General features: G+C 39.8%; 2 protein-coding genes across 2 annotated transcripts in view; one reads left to right on the plus strand and one right to left on the minus strand.

The window, feature by feature from the left end:
- The window catches only part of LOC123514623 (NAD-dependent protein deacylase sirtuin-5, mitochondrial-like), a 30,680-nt gene extending 16,361 nt beyond the window's left edge, over positions 1-14,319 (minus strand). The window contains 3 exon segments of the mRNA XM_045272611.1: positions 11,295-11,509; positions 12,546-12,721; positions 14,059-14,319. Coding sequence (XP_045128546.1) covers positions 11,295-11,509; positions 12,546-12,721; positions 14,059-14,221 — 554 coding nt within the window. The 5' untranslated portion in view covers positions 14,222-14,319.
- Positions 14,320-15,786: 1,467 nt separating this feature from the next.
- On the plus strand, positions 15,787-18,228 carry LOC123514664. The gene is made up of 3 exons (XM_045272689.1): positions 15,787-16,018; positions 16,284-16,541; positions 17,821-18,228. The coding sequence occupies exons 1-3, from the start codon at positions 15,794-15,796 to the stop codon at positions 18,226-18,228; spliced, it is 891 nt and encodes a 296-aa protein (XP_045128624.1). The 5' UTR covers positions 15,787-15,793.
- The last annotated feature ends 1,060 nt before the right edge of the window (positions 18,229-19,288 follow it).

The raw sequence follows: 19,288 nt of genomic DNA on the forward strand, positions 1-19,288 counted from the left end.
TGTAACATACGGAAAGGAGCTATGCTCGTACTGTCCCGTCTCCATATCTACTAATGTCCAGCTTTTTCTTAAAATCATGAATATTCCTTGCGTTGACCACTTCCACGTCTAAACTATTCCATGCTTCCACCCTTCTATGAGGAAGCTATATTTTTCACATCTCTCCTATAAGTGGCCATTTTAGTTTTTTCCCATGCCCTCTCGACACTCTTTCATTCCACATACACAGATCTTCCCTATCCATTTTTCCATGCCAATCATCACTCTGTATATTGCTATCAGGTCTCCCCTTTCTCTTCTGTTTTCCAGGGTCGGAAGTTGCATTCTGTTCAGTCTGTCTTCATAAGTCAAATCTCTTAAGTCAGGCACCATTTTGTTGCAGCCCTCTGTACTTTCTCTAGTTTCCTTATGTGTTTCTTTAAGTTCGAGCCCACTGTATTGTTGCATATTCAAGCCTTGGTCTTATCATTGCAGTAATTATTTTCTTCATCATTTCTTCATCTAAATATACGAACGCCACTCTTATGTTCCTCAATAAGTTCAATACTTCTCCAATTATTTTGTTTATATGTCTCTCTGGCGATAGGTCATTGGTAATTGTCACCCCAAGGTCTTTTCTTCATGACTGGTTTTATGTCTTCATTTCCTATCTTGTACATACTCCTGATTCTTCTTTCACTCTTGCCAAACTCTAATTTCTTGCATTTTGTCGTGTTGAACTCCATTTGCCATGTACAGCTCCATTTCCATATTCTGTCCAAGTCTTCCTGGAGTAGTTCGCAATCTTTGTCACATCCCACTTTTCTTAACAATTTTGCATCGTCTGCAAATAGGCTCACATAACTGGACACCCCATCCACCATGTCATTTATGTAGACCCAAACATTACTGGTGCCAACACTGATCCCTGTGGGACTCCACTCTCCACCAAGCCCCATTCTGATGGTCTGTCCTTAATTATTGTTCTCATTTCTCTTCCTACCAAAAGTCTTCCATCCATTTTAGTAAACTGCCATGCACTCCTCCTACCATTTCAAGTTTCCAGATCAGTCTCCGTGTGGTACCTTATCAAAGGCCTTTTTAAATCCAGATATATTCCATCAGCCCAACCATCTCTTTCCTGTATTACATCTATCACCCTCGAATAGTAACATATCAGGTTTGTCGTGCATGAACGCCTTTTCTAAAACCAAATTGACACTCACAAAGTATGTCATTTTTCTCCAAGAAGTCTGTCCATCTATTCTTCACCACCCTCTCACACATCTTAGCTACCACACTTGTAAGTGACACTGGTCTATAGTTCAATGGGTCTCTCTTGTTACCTGATTTATAGATTGGGACAATGTTAGCTCTTTTCCAGTCTTGGGGCACTACACCTTCCCTTAATGAGGCATCAATTACTTCACAAACTTTTTCTGCCAGTTGCTCCCTGCATTCTCTTAAAATCCATCCTGATACCCCATCAGGTCCCACAGCTTTTCTCACTTCTAGACTCCCCATCATATTCTTGATCTCCTCCACAGTTACTTGAAACTCCTTCATAATCCCTTTCTGTTCCATTACCAGTGGCTTGTCAAAAGCAGTCTCCTTTGTGAATACCTTCCGAAAGCATCCATTCATAGCCTCTGCCATTTCCCTGGGATCCTCACTGCAAACCCCATTTACTTCTAAACTTTCAATACTTTCTCTATTTTTGATGTTGTTCACATGTCTGTAAAAAAGCCTTGGTTGGTCTTTACATTTATCAATTATATCCTTTTCTTGTTTCTTTCTTTCTTCTCTTCTAATCAACACATATTCATTTCTTGCTCTTTTGTAACTTTCCCACTGCTTAATCCATCTTTTCCTTCTCCACCTCTTCCATGCATCCTCTTTTCTTGTTCTAGCCTTTTCACATCTATCGTTAAACCAGTCCTGCTTTCCAACTTCTCTATGTTGTCTTATTGGTACAAATTTTTCTCACCTTCTTTGTATATTTTTATAAATTCCTTCCACTTTTCATTTGCTCCTTAGCACTCTTGAATTTCATCCAATTTGTCTCTTGAAAGAATTTCCTTAGGTTTCCAAAATCTGTCTTGGCATAATTCCATCTTCCCACTTTATATTCTTCATTTCTTCTAGATTTCTCTTCATCTATCACCTTGAACTCCAAAACTGCATGATCACTCTTTGCTAAAGGGCACTCCACCCTCATCTCCTCAATGACCATTGGCTCTGTACTAAAGACCAAGTCCAGTCTTGACGATGCTCCCTCTCCTCCAAACCTAGTATCTTCTTTGACCCACTGAGTTAACACATTTTCCATTGCCAGTGTCAATAGTGTATTTCCCATGTTGTCTCTGATCCTCCATTGACCAGTCCTCCCAACACACCTCTTTACAATTAAAATCTCCCATCATTATAGTTCGTTCACAGCCACCCAACATTTCTTCCAGACATGTTCCTGTATGTCTTATCATTTCTTCATATTCCTGTACTGACCATGCATTTGTCTTAGGTGGTACGTACACCACTATGTAGTGCCTCTTTTTTCCTTCATTAGTTTCTGCTCTGATCTTTAGCACTTCTGCCTTTCCCATACCTTCTTTCACTTGATCCACCTTTATATCTTTTTTAACCAGCAACATCACTCCTCCTCCCATCTTACCTACTCTATTTCTTTTCCAAACATTATATTTCCTTCTCCAACCATCATCAGGTCTTCTCTCTCTCAGTTTTGTTTCAGTAAGACCCACAATATCTGGGTTCTTATCCTCAAGTAATCGTTGAGTTCTAAAATCCCCGATATCACTCCATTTATGTTGGAATACATTACATTCCGCTCATACGTAAGTTTCTTTAGTCCTTTCTTACTGTACTTTTCTGGGTTATGAACCACTTCCTCAGTCTCATATCCAAGATTCTCCAGAAAAACTCTTTCTTCTCCTCTTCTGTCCTCTCCATTCTTTTTCAAAGCCTCCTTTCTCAACTCATTTAACATTTCTCTTTCCTTTTCACCGAGATCTCTTCTCAACCAAATCTTCCTTGTTGTTTCCTGCTGGGCTAACCTCCATGACTTCTCCACCAATTCATCTACATCCTTTTGTGACTTAAATTTGATTCTTACTGGCCTCATACCTTCTCCTGTGAACTTTCCAATTCTATGGAAGTCCTCTATTTCTTGTACTAGGTCTTTTCCCTCCTCCTGCACCACATTAATGATATTATTTATCACCTTTTTTATGTTTTTCTCTCTCTCCATTTTACTCGGTGTGTGTGTGTGTGTGTGTGTGTGTGTGTGTGTGTGTGTGTGTGTGTGTGTGTGTGTGTGTGTGTGTGTGTGTAATTCACCTCGGTTGCCTGTTGGTCACCCAGCCAGTCTTCCTCATTACGGAGTGAGCTCAGAGCTCATAGACCGATCTTCACGTAGGACTGAGACGACATCATACACAACACACACCAGGAAAGCGAAGCCACAACCTCTCGAGTTACATCCCGTACCTATTTACTGCTAGGTGAACAGGGGCCACACATTAAGAGGCTTGCCCATTTGCCTTGCCACTTACCGGGACTCGAACCCAGGCCTCTCGATTGTGAGTCGAACGTGCTAACCACTACTTTACACGTGTGTGTGTGTGTGTGTGTGTGTGTACATCCTTCTTAAAAATTTGAGACAGGCCAGCTAGTATTCATAGGTCAGTAATCCTACATGGGTGACCAATATCTTACCGACACAACAAAAATTGTACAACAAATAAAAAAAGATTAAAAAAATTATTACAAAACATCATATTCCTATCACTTACCAGCCTTAAACATCACGTTTTCATCAAGACCTTCGCCAAACCACACCACATAGTCCGGAACACTTCTTGCAACGTGGTAATTCAGACTCTGGAATCCTTGCATCCACTGCATTAGGGTCTGGAGCACAAAGAAATAATATAGTAAATAAACAAGGATGTCTCCCTTTACATATGAAGCATTTGATAATAGTGAGTCTTCCAGACAGACATAGTAAGTGAAGACACAGCTACACTATTTTCTGTTTAATAAACATACATACATACATACATACATACACACACACACACACACACACACACACACACACACACACACCGCGTAGTGTAGTGGTTAGCACACTCGACTCACAATTGAGAGGGCCGGGTTTGAGTTCCGGTAAGTGGCGAGGCAAATGGGCAAGCCTCTTAATGTGTGGCTCCTGTTCATCTAGCAGTAAATAGGTACGGGACGTAACTCGAGGGGTTGTGGCCTCGCTTTCCCGGTGTGTGTTGTGTGTTGATTTGGTCTCAGTCCTACCCGAAGATCGGTGTAAGAGTTTTGAGCTCGCTCCGTATTGGGAAGACTGGCTGGGTGACCAGAACACACACACACACACGGCCCGGTAGCTCAGTGGTTAGAGCGCTGGCTTCACAAGCCAGAGGACCGGGGTTCGATTACCCGGCCGGGTGGAGATATTTGGGTGTGTCTCCTTTCACGTGTAGCCCCTGTTCACCTAGCAGTGAGTAGGTACGGGATGTAAATCGAGGAGTTGTGACCTTGTTGTCCCGGTGTGTGGTGTGTGCCTGGTCTCAGGCCTATCCCAAGATCGGAAATAATGAGCTCTGAGCTTGTTCCGTAGGGTAACGTCTGGCTGTCTCGTCAGAGACTGCAGCAGATCAAACAGTGAATTACACACACACACACACACACACACACACACACACACACACCTGGTCTCAGGCCTATCCGAAGATCGGAAATAATGAGCTCTGAGCTCGTTCCGTAGGGTAACGTCTGGCTGTCTCGTCAGAGATTGCAGCAGATCAAACAGTGAAACACACTGTAGTGTATTGGTTAGCACGCTCGACTCACAATCAAGAGGGCCTGGGTTTGAGTACCAGGAAGTGGCGAGGCAAATGTGTAGCCCCTGTTCACCTAGCAGTAAATAGGTATGGGATGTAACTCAAGGGGTTGTGGCCTCACTTTCCCGGTGTGTGGAGTGTGTGTTGTGGTCTCAGTCCTACTCAAAGATCGGTCTATGAGCTCTGAGTTTGCTCCGTAATGGGGAAGACTGGCTGGGTGACCAGCAGACGACTGTGGTGAATTACACACACACACACACACACACACACACACACACACACACACACACACACACACACACACAAAATATAAAATATAGACCAAAATGAGAAAAAGAAGAAATGAAATCAGTCAAAGACCTACTGAAGAATCTAAACGACGAAGATAGGCAGAACTTGGAAGAGGAAGTAGAAGAAATAAACAGAATGGGACATATCAAGAAGGAAAAACGAGACCAATTAAAATACTACTAAAATCACAAGCAGCAACAGAAGAAATATTATATAGAACAACAAAACTTAGAGAAACATAAGGCTGCAAGGATATCTATATAAAAAAAATAGAAATGAGGAAGAAAGGAAGAGATACAATGAACTGGCAGCAGCAGTAAGGGAAAGGAATAATGAAAGGTCAGAAGAGGAGAAGGCAGCTTTTTTGGAGAATTCTAGGAGACAGGATAAGGAAGTGGTATATAAACGAGAAGGAAGAGAAAAAAAAGTGGAACAAGTTTAACTAAAAATGATAAAGGCAAAAGACTAAAAATTATGTTTACGAATATAGACGGGGTTTTATCAAGTAAACTAGAATTAAGAGATTACATAAAGAAAGAAAATCCAGATATTGTATGCCTGGCTGAAACAAAACTAAGTAAGGAAATCAAAATAGACTTGGACAATAGGTATAATGTATGGAGAAGAGACAGAGTGGGTAAAGGAGGAGGAGTCATGATTATGTTAAGGAAGGAGATAGTGGTAAATCAAGTAGAGTTTGGGGAAGGAAAATCAGAAATACTGTATATTAAGATGCATATTAATAAAAAAGAGTAAATCATTGTAACATATGTGCCACCAAAACAAATTCATGGAACAATCAAGAATATAAAGACATGATAGATGACACAATAAGGAGTCTAACGAGAATCGTTAAAGAAAGGAGAAAACTAATATTAGTAGGAGATTTCAACTGTAAAGAAGTGGACTGGGAAAATTATGAAAGTGGTATGGGGGAAGAAGCCTGGGGTGAAAGATTCTTGAACCTAATGATAGACAATATGATGGACCAGAGAGTAAAGGAATGCACAAGATTCAGAGGAAACGACAAGCCGGCGAGATTGGACCTAGTTTTTACAAGGGGTATACAAATGAATGATGATATAAGATATAAGTGCCCATTGGGAAAGAGTGACCATGCAATATTAGAAATAGATATAGAAGAGGGAAAGGAAGATAGAGACGATTCATACAAAGGAGACCTATTAAATTACAGAAAGGCTGATATTGAGAATCTCAAGAACTATTTTAAAAACGTAGACTGGGAGGAGATGGAAAACTCAGAGACAATGCAAGAGAAATATAACATTTTTGGAAATGTACAAAACAGGAGTCAGGGAATATGTCCCAAAATATAGACCTAAAAAAGAAGGAAAGAAAGATTGGTTTAATGCAAGTGTGCTAGGGCAAAGTAGAAAAGAGATGGAACATGGAAAAGGTGGAGAGGAAATAGAAATCCAGCAAATAAGAAAAACTTCAAGGCAGCGAGAAATGATTATGTTAAGGTGAGGAAGAAAGAGGAAAAGAACTTTGAAAAGGACATTGTCGAAAAATGTAAGGAGCAACCAAAATTGTTCTATAGATTCATAAATGGAAAAATTAGGCAAAAAGAAATAATAGAAAGGTTAAAAGGAGAGAACGGGATGGTGGAAGACCCAAAAAGTATGGCAGAACTATTAAATAAAAAATTCCAGGAGGTCTTTACTAAGGAATCCAAATTTGAAAGGCCACAGAGTAATAGAGAGACAATCTATATGAAAGAGATTAAAGTAACCAAGCTTGAAATAAAAGAGTTAATGAAGGAACTGGATGAAGAGAAGGCAATGGGACCATATGAAGTCTCAGGTAGAATACTGAAAGAATGTAGGGAAGAACTAGCAAGTCCTATATACAACATCATAAAATGCTCAATAGAAAATGGAACAGTACCAGTAGAATGGAAAAGAGCTGAGGTGGTTCCCATATATAAGAGCGGAAGGAAGGAAGAACCTTTAAATTACAGCCCGGTATCACTAACTAGTGTAATATGCAAGATGTGTGAAAGAATAATAAAGAAACAATGGATCGAATTCCTTGAAGACAACAAATTAATATCAAATAGCCAATTTGGTTTTAGAAAAAGACGGTCTTGTGTAACTAATTTATTGAGTTTCTATTCTAGAATAATTGATAGAGTACAAGAGAGAGGGGGATGGGTTGACTGTATTTATCTGGATTTAAAAAAGGAATTTTGACAAAGTGCCACATGCAAGATTACTATGGAAGTTAGAGGAGAAAGGTGGCTTAAAAGGAAGCACATTGAGATGGATAGAAAATTATTTGAGGGGGAGAGAAATAAGGACGGTATTTAAAGATATGAAGTCCAAATGGAGAGCAGTAGAAAGCGGAGTGCCACAGGGGTCAGTAATGGCACCAATACTTTTCCTCATTTATATTAACGACACGCCAGAAGGAGTGAACAGCTACATAAATCTGTTTGCAGATGATACGAAACTGTGCAGAGTTCTCGTGCTGTCAATGATAGAGAGCGGCTCACAAACGGTTCCGTAGCCATCCAACTGCTGAAACTCATGCCCTATATATTTCTGCCCGTAATCATGCCAAATCTATTCTCCAACTTACTAAAACTCTTTCATCAATAGAAAATGTCAAAGTCTTTCCAATTCTAACTCCTCTCGAGATTTCTGGCATCTAGCCAATAATATCTCTAACAACTTTACTTCTTCGTCTTTCCTCCTTTACTTCATCCAGATGGCTCTACAGCTGTCTCTTCTTTTCTAAAGCTGAACTCTTCGCTCAAACCTTTGCTACCAACTCAACTTTGGATGATTCTGGGCATATTCCTCCTACTCCTCCACCCTCTGACTACTTCATCCCTAAAATTAAAATTCTTTATAAAGACGTTTTCCTGGCCCTCTCTGGCCTTGATTCTCGGAAGGCTTACGGTCCGGATGGAGTCCCTCCTGTTGTTCTCAAAACTGTGCTTCCGAACTCGCTCACAGCCTGGTCAAACTCTTTCATCTGTGTCTCTACTTCTATTTATCCTTCTTGCTGGAAGTTTGCTCACATTCAACCTGTCCCTAAAAAGGTGACCACTCCAATCCTTCTAACTACCGCCCTATAGCTTTGATTTCCTGCCTTTCTAAAGCCTTTGAGTCTATCCTTAACAGGAAGATAATGAGGCATCTATCAGCTCACAACCTTCTCTCTGATTGCCAGTATGGTTTCCGTAAAGGCAGATCTACTGGTGATCTTCTTACTTTCCTAACTGAATCTTGGTCATCCTCTTTAGGGACTTCGGTGAAACCTTTGCTGTCGGCCTTGACATATCGAAAGCCTTCGATAGAGTCTGGCACAAATCTTTAATTTCTAAACTACCCTCCTACGGATTATATCCTTCTCTCTGTACCTTCATCTCCAGTTTCCTTTCCGATCGTTCTATTGCTGCTGTAGTAGACGGTCACTGTTCTTCCCCTAAAACTATCAACAGTGGTGTCCCACAGGGTTCTGTCCTATCACCCACTCTCTTTCTATTATTCATCAATGATCTCCTAAATCTGACTCAATGCCCTATCCACTCCTATGCTGATGATACCACCCTGCATTATTCAACAGCGTTCAACAGACGCCCAACCCAACAACAATTAAATGACTCAAGGCGAGATGCTATGGGACGCCTAACTTCTGATCTTTCACTTGTTTCTGATTGGGGCAGAGAAAACCTGGTTTTGTTCAATGCCTCAAAACTCAATTTCTACAACTATCTACTCGACATAACCTTCCAGACAACTATCCTCTTCTTCAATAACACTCAACTTCCCTCTCCTCTACATTAAACACACTCGGTCTATCCTTCACTAAAAATCTAAACTGGAAATTTCACATCTCTACTCTAGCTAAATCAGCTTCCAAGAAGTTAGGTGTCCTATGGCGTCTTCGTCCATTTTTCTCTCCTCCCAGCTGCTTGCTCTGTACAAGGGCCTTATCCGCCCGTGTATGAGTTATAAACCAAAAGAGGATTGTAAAATACTGCAAGAAGACCTAAATAAGATCTGGGAATGGAGTAAAAAGTGGGAAATGGAATTCAATGTGAACAAAAGCCATGTCATGGAAATGGGAAAGAGTGAAAGATGACCTGTGAGAATCTATAAGATGGGAAATGGAGTAGAACTGGAGAAAGTTAAAAAGGAAAAGGACTTAGGAGTGACGATGGAAGAAAACAATCAACCAGTAAGCCATATTGATAGAATTTTTAGAGAAACATATAATTTGCTAAGGAATATTGGAGTAGCATTTCACTACATGGACAAAGAAATGATGAAGAAATTGATAAGTACTATAATAAGACCCAGATTGGAATATGCAGGAGTAGTGTGGACCCCTCATAAAAAGAAACACATAAGGAAATTGGAGAGGCTACAAAAAAATAGCTACAAGAATGGTTCCAGAATTTGAAGGGATGACATATGAGGAGAGACTAAAAGCTATGGATCTACCAACCCTGGAACAAAGAAGGGAGAGAGGAGACCTGATACAAGTTTATAAATTGATCAACGGAATGGACCAAGTGGATAATGAGAAACTGATTCTGAGAGAAGAATATGACATCCGAAGCACAAGATCGCATAGTAAAAAGCTGAGAAAAGGAAGATGTCTGAGAGATATTAAAAAATATAGTTTCCCGCACAGATGTATTAAGACATGGAACAGTTTAAATGAAGAAGTAGTGTCTACAACGAGTGTGCATACTTTTAAAGTAAGATTGGATAAGTGTAGATATGGAGACAGAACCACACGAGCATAAAGCTCAGGCCCTGTAAAACTACAACTAGGTAAATACACACACACACACACATCATAAAATGTTGGCTAATATAAGAGAGGTATTTCAATTCATGGACAAAGATATGATGAAAAAAAAATATCACAAGTATGATACATCCAAAGCTGGTGTGGTTTCTGAGCTCTAAAAAAAAATATATAAGAAAAGATCTGGGAGTGATTATACAGAAAAATCTGAACTAAAAAAAAAACATGAATAATATATTTGGATTAGCTTATAAAATGTTGACTAATATTAAAGAAGCATCTCAATTCATGGACAAGGATATGATGAAAAAAATTATCACAATCATGGTATGTCCTAAGCTGGAATATGCAACAGTGGTGTGGTCATCTAGCTCTAAAAAAATGATATAAGAAGATTAGAACGGATCCAGAAGATAGCTATAAAGATGGTACTGGAACTAAAGGATCTAATATACGAAGAAAGGCTGAAGGAAGTGGGACTGCCAACCTTACAAGATAGAAGAGAACAAGGAGACCTAATAACTATGTATTAAATAGTAAATGCCACTGAAAAATAGACAAAGATGACTTGGTGCTGGTGACACAAAAAGCTAGGACAAGAGGACATATAAAGATGATTACGATGAGGCAGTGTGTGAAGGATACTAGAAAATACAGTTTTCCACATTGAACAGTGGAAAAGTGGAATGCATTGAGTGATGAAGTTGTTACAGCACATAATGTGCTTAACTTCAAGAAAAATTAGATAAATGGAGACATGGAGACAGGACACTATGAGCCCTGCTCAAATCCCCTACAATACAACTAGGTAAAAACACACACTCATACACACACCATGTAGTGTAGTGTTTAGCAGCTCAGCTCACAACCGAAAGGGTCCAGGTTCAAGTCCCAGGAAGCGGTGAGGCAGATGGGCAAGCACCTTGATGTATAGTCTCTGTTCATCTAGCAGTAAATAGGTATGGGATGTAACTCGAGGGGTTGTGGCCTTGCTTTCCCAGTGTGTGGAGTGCATTGTGGTCTCTGTCCTACTTGAAGATTGGTCTATGAGCTCTCAGCTTTCTCCATAATAGGTAAGACTGGCTGGGTGACCAGCAGATGACTGTGGTGAATACACACACACACACACACACACACACACACACACACACACACACACACACACACACACACACACACACACACCACACCACACCACACCACACTGCTTACTCCTCAAGTAACAATCACTACAACAACAAAATATTACCTTAGCCTAATAAATGATAGATAGCATTTAAGGTATTCCAACTCATAAATTACACAAACATGCATGAATTAATCTTAAACATCCAAGCAGTATGAAAATAAAAGTGAACACCACACCCTTTCCCATCCAGCGAGGCACATATGGGGCTGTCTGTGTTGGGAAGGATTTCATGACAAATGGTGCACTCTGTTCGGAAGAGGGACCCGTGCAGTTCAAGGATTTCTTTTGATCCTGCTTTCTTGTGCAGCTCGTCAATGTTCTGGGTGATCACCACAAGGCGCCGGCCCTCCGCTGTCAGCCGCTGCTCTGCCTCAGCAATGGCCAAGTGAGCCTGACAGGACGAGAATGGACACAAAATGAAATCACTTTTACATGATAGATACACTAGGAGAATAGAATGAAATTACCTAGATTCTATGGCAAGATGAGCTGAACCAACTAAGCAATATAGAAATAAGAAACATTAATAGCTAACAGAAAAATAACAAAAGGGACTCCAAATCAATTATACCATGTCTTAAAATGATCTATTGATCTTTCCAATTTCTTGGATCCTTTATTTGCTTTTAAGGAAATTTCTGGCATGGAAATAATGGAAAGATATAAACCCTTTATTTCTCCTGTCATTGGATAATTTATGAGTCCTGTTACACAAAAAAAGATACAGAAAAGAATAAAAAGACTGGGCATTTCAGGTTGTACAAACAAAAGTGCAGAAATGGTGGAGGATTTATCTTTTCATTATAGTAAACCTATTCTGTAATGAGCATTTAGGTATATGGCCCCCTTGGGGAATCTGATGTTCTACTACACTGCCAAACTTATCAGTACCAGACCTTGAATGATCAGAGAATACCCTTACTATTGACAGTCCACTATTAGCTTTACCTTCTACCTGACCTGTGGTGTGTGGCAATGGCTGGACCTGACTTTGACAACATTGGAAAGTAGTGTTGTGTTAAGTGTCATGGTATTGTACACACTTAAATCATTGGTAATATTCTTAAAGGAATCAAAACTTCATAATATTTCACATTCCCATTAATGGAATGGAATCATTGAAATTAATCTTGAACCAATAACTAATTTATGTATCAGACAGAAAAATGAATACTGAATAACATGGCAGAGCAGCAGACAGAACTCCCATGACAGGCAAGTCTAAACACTCAGTAGTTACAGAATAAATTTTCTATAATAAGGTTACTAAAAAGGGTAAAAGCAAGTACCATCTTATGCAGTAAGCCTGTGGGCAGAGAAGGTTGGTTCTAAGTACAGAATTTAATTCAGGACTTGGTAATGAGGCAAGAGGCAATGTGTAGCATCATCTAGTACATGTATGAAAATTCAGTAAGAGGTCCACTTACAGGGTTAGGGTGCTTGGTGGCCATAACTTCCCTGCGGTAGTGGTAAAATTCCCACACAAGAGAAGGATCACGTGCAAAAGCAGAGGGGCTTGCCAAGTCCTGTGCCTTCCATTTTCTCCACAAGCCTCCCTCACCACGGAAAGTTGGGACTCCAGACTCTGCCGACACCCCAGCACCTGTCAGAGAAAAGAGTCCATCAATACATTGATGAAGTGCACTCCTAACTTTTACTACAGAAGACTGTCTACAATGGCTCTTAATCAACTCATTATAATACAATTTTACAGTACCTCTTGATGACTCATTACAACCAAGAGCCTATGGTTTGCATGTATGCATATATTTCCAAATCTTAGACCATAAAAAACATCCCTTTAAAAGGACCTCCACACAGAAAATAGCTAACCTTTAAACTTGCAGTAAGATATTTCTTTCATATCTACTACATGCCTCATTACAGTCTGATTAGCTGTCATCATAATGTGTAGTTTACACTATGCTATAATAAGAAATGTATCAGTGAGCAAGCACTCAATTAGAATAAGTTGCAAAAAAATCTACATAACACTTCAGGTGAAATTAATAAATATTCATTATCTTCATACAGTAGATTACACACATTAAGACTATATGCAGTTTTATGGACAGAACTGCAATTAAACAAATGTATTCAATAAACAAATGTACACACAGGAGAGGGTGTTATTCTAAGCATTTATTATTGACCAGTTCTAGAATGTAACCAAGAAATCTCAATACTGTAAGTGTTTTCAGGCAATAATGAAATATAATTGATTTTTTTTTATCTGTTGCATGAAAAATGAGATACAAATAAAACCATATGAAATGCTTTTTTTGTATCTCTATCCTCCCTCCTTCCCTAACAAACTTGGAAGAGGTGGCAAGAAAGTATCTTTGGTGGGATGACACTTTAGTGAAGTTCCTGTCAGAAGTTTATTCCCTACTGGCAAATGTTTCCTTAACTGACATGACAGCTTCAGTCAATTACCTGGGGGATACTCTCTTCACAAAAGATTCCCTAATAGCTAACTTCTTCCCTGTGGTGCTTGTGGGTGTCAGGGATAAGGGGAGGGGTGTCAGTGAGAACAAGGGTGTTATCCTTGGCTCGTATTAGTAGTACTTGCTTACCTTATGACACTACTTTTGTTATTAAATTTTCTAATGGCTGGGGCCTCATCAGTGTGGCCACCTCTCTCCGCACCTGTGTCCAGACCAGAAAGCCCACCAGGTAAAGGAACACAACTGATGGGCTGACTGATGACTCAAGCTCTAATTTACTTCCATGATATAAACGCACAGTAATTCGCAAATCACAGCCTGAATGTACTAACTCAATACTCCACAGTGATGCACCGTAGCAATAATACAGGGTGACATACAGGTGGATTGCGTCATGTACCCACTCAAAAGGCATGCTGGCAAGAATATCACATAACCTAACCTAATTAGTAAATTGTCACGCCGTCACATCCTGTCATGACCTGTAACTCACCCGTCAACACTACTACGTGCTTAGCTTTCTTGTACATCTCTCGGAACTTGGCCATGTCAGAGCTGGGGCGGCTGTGTGCGTCTGCCATCCTGGTGAGGCGTCGAGTGGCGAGTAGTGGCGCTGACAACCCGAGGCGCCCAGCGACCACAGCCACAGCCTGCATGACTGAACTGAATACTGATCACAACAAACATCTAGATTCTAGAGGGTGCACGCTTTACTTTATGTATTTCTCCCTTCAATACATTGATTAAAGTTACGTAGTTATTCGTATAGTCTAAAAATGTGATTCTTCTCCTATTTATTTGGATAAGTTTGCTTGTCATTCGTTTGTTAATATGAATTCGGCGTTCCTTTTTTAAATGTGCTTGCCTACTTGGCATCTTGCAGATTCGAGGCTCAGCTGATGTGATACAGAACACGAGCTTGTTTTCATGGCTAACTGTGGTGTATTTGACTGGGGGTCTTTATATTGTCTTGTGTGTCCTTTTGAGAATAGTAACAAACCATGTATTCTATAAATTGATTAATAGAAATGTCCTACCGCTAGATTTTTTTTTCCTTTTCTCGACGCTCCGTATTGCCTATACTATCATGGACACATGCTCAATTCCTACCTACAAAATGGAGTAACAAGTTCACATTCTTTTTGGCCTAATTTTCTATACTGGTTAATTCCATCCTTTCTGTACGATGCTAGACGAATAGCAGTTACAGTAATGAGCTGCATATCTATCCTAAACCACAATGCGATTTCTGTCACATGCATTTACCATTCTTTGCGTGTTATTCCGGTCATGTCTATTGTCTGTTCGGCACGAGCTATACCCATGAAATAAAAAGATAACTGACTATTTTTATGTTGGTAAAAAGGAAAAAAAGGGGGTTTCCTATGTTCCTGAAAGTAATGGATAAGGGGAAAAAAGTGACAGTGCATGATAATCAAGATGTGCACAATCCCCAAGTGCACTCAAAACTGGCAATTTGTAATCGTGTCTGCATCGCCGCATCAAAATCACCACAGCTGACAGGATCGGACACTTACTTCCTCAGTCCTCACTCGCTGCCATCGTGGCCAAACTGCTGGGGTGGATAGGTCTCTAGTGTCTCTAACTCAGTAGATGAAACAAATCCGAAGCTCCGGATACAGTATGAATGAACCCACCGTGGACACGCACGATTGGCTGGCTGAAGCAAAGGCACCACGTGATTGGTCAGTTCCTACATAAATATTAGCATACTATATATTACCACGTGTGTACATCAGAAGTCTGTTATTTATATGCGACAGTATTAAAAAAAAGAAAAAAAAAATCTTCAACGTATTATTTTTTTTTCATCTGTGACGGATTAAATTTGGAATAGAAATATTTAATCTCTTGAATAAGCACTTAATAGATGATGATTATGGTAATTACGTGTTTGAATAGGGTCAAAACTACACTATAGATAAGCACTGAATATATGCTGACTGACAATACAATAGGATATAACAGTAATGAATGCATATTGAATATAAGTGCCCGTGCTGGACCGGTACATGTACCTACTTTTAAATTTAACAACTCGTATATAAGCACAACTCTATGTATCGATTATTTGATATCTACAATCGTTTCGAAATGTTAAACAGTGCCGTTACATCACAACTCCGCAATTACAGTTGATATACAGAGGAAGGCAATGACGAGAATCATTAGGCCAAACTTGGATATTTTAATGTACGTCATATGCAATGCGAAAGTTGCCCTCTCACCTTGAATTCATGGTGTCACAGACATATAGATATTTTTCACACAGCACGCTTCGTCAACAAAAGTATGCAGAACTCTATTCTACAATCAACGTGGGAGAACAACCACTGAAGTTGCTGAAGTTGTCAGGGACGCGATGGCTGGCTATTGCACCATGTATAACAAGGATTCTGGAGCAGTATGATGAGCTGAAACTCCATTTTGAGGTAAGTTAATTATCGTTCATGTAACCCACTTGAATTACTTGTATATACGCATTTGCCCATCCCCTTAACCTCTGATTGTTTAGTGTGTGTGTGTGTGTGAGAGAGAGAGAGAGAGAGAGAGAGAGAGAGAGAGAGAGAGAGAGATATTAACCTTAAGTAGGTATTACATTGTCTAAGATAACATACTTCATAAAGTAGTTATAAAATAATAATAATAATAATAATAATAATAATAATAATAATAATAATATGTAACTTCTTCCAGATATCCAAAGATGAGGAGGAGAAGAACTACACTGCCGATTTGTTGTACCAGATGTACTCAGATCCTGCCAACAAGTTGTACTTGGCTTTTCTGCAGCCTGTGGTGTCCCAGGTCAACCGGGTTAACAAATTGTTTGAGTCAGACCGGTGCAATGCCAACAGACTCCTGGAAGATTTGATGTCCCTCTACAAGTCCATTCTCCAGCGACTCATGATGCCGCGAACTTTCTGCACGTGGAAAGCTGTGGCAGATTATGATGTAAGTAGCAAATGTGTTTATTTAACACGATTTAGTTTTCTGTAATAATATTACGAATAATGGTAGTAGTAGCAGCAGTAATAGTAGTAGTAGTAGTAGTAGTAGTAGTAGTAGTAGTAGTAGTAGTAGTAGTAGTAGTAGTAGTAGTAGTAGTAGTAGTAGTAGTGGCCATGCTGCCAAATTAACCTTCATACATGCGTCTCTCTCATATTTCTCATCCATGTGCTGTATCCAAAGTGATATTTTATGTATTGCGTATATCGTAAAGGAAGCTACATAGTACAATGAGTGGCTATGTATACAATGATAAAGATTTGTATGTATTCTATGACGTGGCAGCGTTTTTTTCCCATGTTGTCACGTGGTGGTGGTGGTGGTGGTGGTCAGCGTGTCCCCTACTCCCCTTTCATCTCTCGCCTGGGTCGAGTCAGGTCAGATGTCACGGCTCACCTTGTTGTCACCCAGGGTTTCTCAAACTGCATAGCGCGCGCGCGCACACACACACACACACACACACACACACACACACACACACAGGGTCTTCTGAAAGTTTGGGAGAAAATGGACCAAAAACTAAGGCACCGGGGTATTTGTTTATGATTAATATCGACTTTTTTTGCACACTACCTGATTAATAATAATAATAATAATAATAATAATAATAATAGTAACAATAATAATAATGGTAATAATAATAATAATAATAATAATAATAATAATAGAGAGAGAGAGAGAGAGAGATTAACAGGTGGGTGGTGGGTCTGTACTGTTAATCTGATAATTGGCGGTCGCACTCATGGGAATTCCAGAATGTGCCCCACCTTGAACGGATTTCATAAAATGAACAGACTATAGTGCCATTATTGCCACTTTTTCAAATCATTAAACATTATTATTATTATTATTATTATTAGTAGTAGTAGTGGTAGTGGTAGTAGTAGTAGTAGCGGTAGTAGTAGTAGTAGTATTGTTATATTGTTGTCTCACAGCATTGGCACAACTCTATGTACTCAGGCTATTGTTTTTCTTCGAGGCTGACCTTCAACCTATTCCTATTAGACGAGGAGCTGCTCTGACATGTTGTTAATGGGCCCTGATAACGGTCGGTGTAGGAGTAAACATTCACGTCTCCCCTCCTTATCCTCCCTTCTTCCTATTCTAGTCTTATCCTAGCTCTTCTCTCTTCCTTCCCTCTTCTCATTTCGGTTCTTCACATCTATTATTATTATTATTATTATTATTATTATTATTATTATTATTATTATTATTATATTTATAGGTGAACGACGAACGGAACCATCTGCCGCTGGAAGCTGTGGACTTCGGTGTGAAGTTCTACATCGAACTGGGTCAGAGCAGGTTGGACAGCGGAATTGTTCACACCGTTAAGAAGCACGGGCGTGACTTCCTGATGAAGCTTCTTCAGGAGCTGCAGCAAAGGCTTCCATCAAATATTAACCATCTCCAGAGCTTGGATGCCCTGACCCCAGAAACCGTTCTCGGAGTGAGGAAACCAAGACTGCAGGAGCTGTCTTTCTTACCAAAATATTCGGGGGATATTGGTAAGCTCGACGAGCAGTGGCAAAGACTTGCAACTGTCAGCTGGCCAAAAGATGTGATAAACGACTCCGAAAAGTTTTGGTTAACTGTTCACAGCCACCAGGACGCCTCAGGGGCGGGATTTTAAGGAGGTAGGGCAGTTTGCTCTGTCCATGCTTTCGCTGCCCATTAGCAATGCCTCTGTTGAACGGGTTTTTTCCCAAATGAACTTGATAAAGAATAAACTTAGGAACAGGATGCAACACAAGAGTCTAGAAAACACATTACATGTACGTGCATTCATGAATAGAAACAACATGTGTTGTAGGGAGTTCGACCCCACACAGGAAATGCTGTCAATGTTCACAAAGGACATCTATACCAATGTTGATGAGCATGAGTATGTTGAGGTGCCTGATGTATAAATGTACTGAAAATAAACATATAGCATGTATGTTAATATACTCTAGCATGTAAAGTATAATTAGGTAGGCATTAATGTTAATAAAGGTACATAATTTGTCAAATATTTTTTTTCCTGTTATGATATAGCTATACGTCTCAGTCGTCTTGAGCATCATACTACTGATAATTCTAATTTTGGGCTGCTTTTGGGCTGTTTTTTGTGACCGAGGTCGCGGGTTTTGGGCGGGTTTTGGGATGGAATGGCGCGGGATATCAGTCCACGACCTGGCAACTCTGCTTGTTTTCATGGCTAACTGTGGTGTATTTGACTGGGGGTCTTTATATTGTCTTGTGTGTCCTTTTGAGAATAGTAACAAACCATGTATTCTATAAATTGATTAATAGAAATGTCCTACCGCTAGATTTTTTTTTCCTTTTCTCGACGCTCCGTATTGCCTATACTATCATGGACACATGCTCAATTCCTACCTACAAAATGGAGTAACAAGTTCACATTCTTTTTGGCCTAATTTTCTATACTGGTTAATTCCATCCTTTCTGTACGATGCTAGACGAATAGCAGTTACAGTAATGAGCTGCATATCTATCCTAAACCACAATGCGATTTCTGTCACATGCATTTACCATTCTTTGCGTGTTATTCCGGTCATGTCTATTGTCTGTTCGGCACGAGCTATACCCATGAAATAAAAAGATAACTGACTATTTTTATGTTGGTAAAAAGGAAAAAAAGGGGGTTTCCTATGTTCCTGAAAGTAATGGATAAGGGGAAAAAAGTGACA

The sequence above is a fragment of the Portunus trituberculatus genome, chromosome 38 (genome assembly GCF_017591435.1).
Source record: "Portunus trituberculatus isolate SZX2019 chromosome 38, ASM1759143v1, whole genome shotgun sequence".
NCBI lineage: Eukaryota > Metazoa > Arthropoda > Malacostraca > Decapoda > Portunidae > Portunus > Portunus trituberculatus.

Bases quoted from the DNA above. Each gene is read 5' to 3' on its own strand.
- LOC123514664 (XM_045272689.1), top strand. From the start codon at position 15,794: ATGCGAAAGTTGCCCTCTCACCTTGAATTCATGGTGTCACAGACATAT. The intron at 16,019-16,283 runs GTAAGTTAATTA...AACTTCTTCCAG, and splicing joins AGCTGAAACTCCATTTTGAG to ATATCCAAAGATGAGGAGGA. The intron at 16,542-17,820 runs GTAAGTAGCAAA...TTATATTTATAG, and splicing joins AAGCTGTGGCAGATTATGAT to GTGAACGACGAACGGAACCA.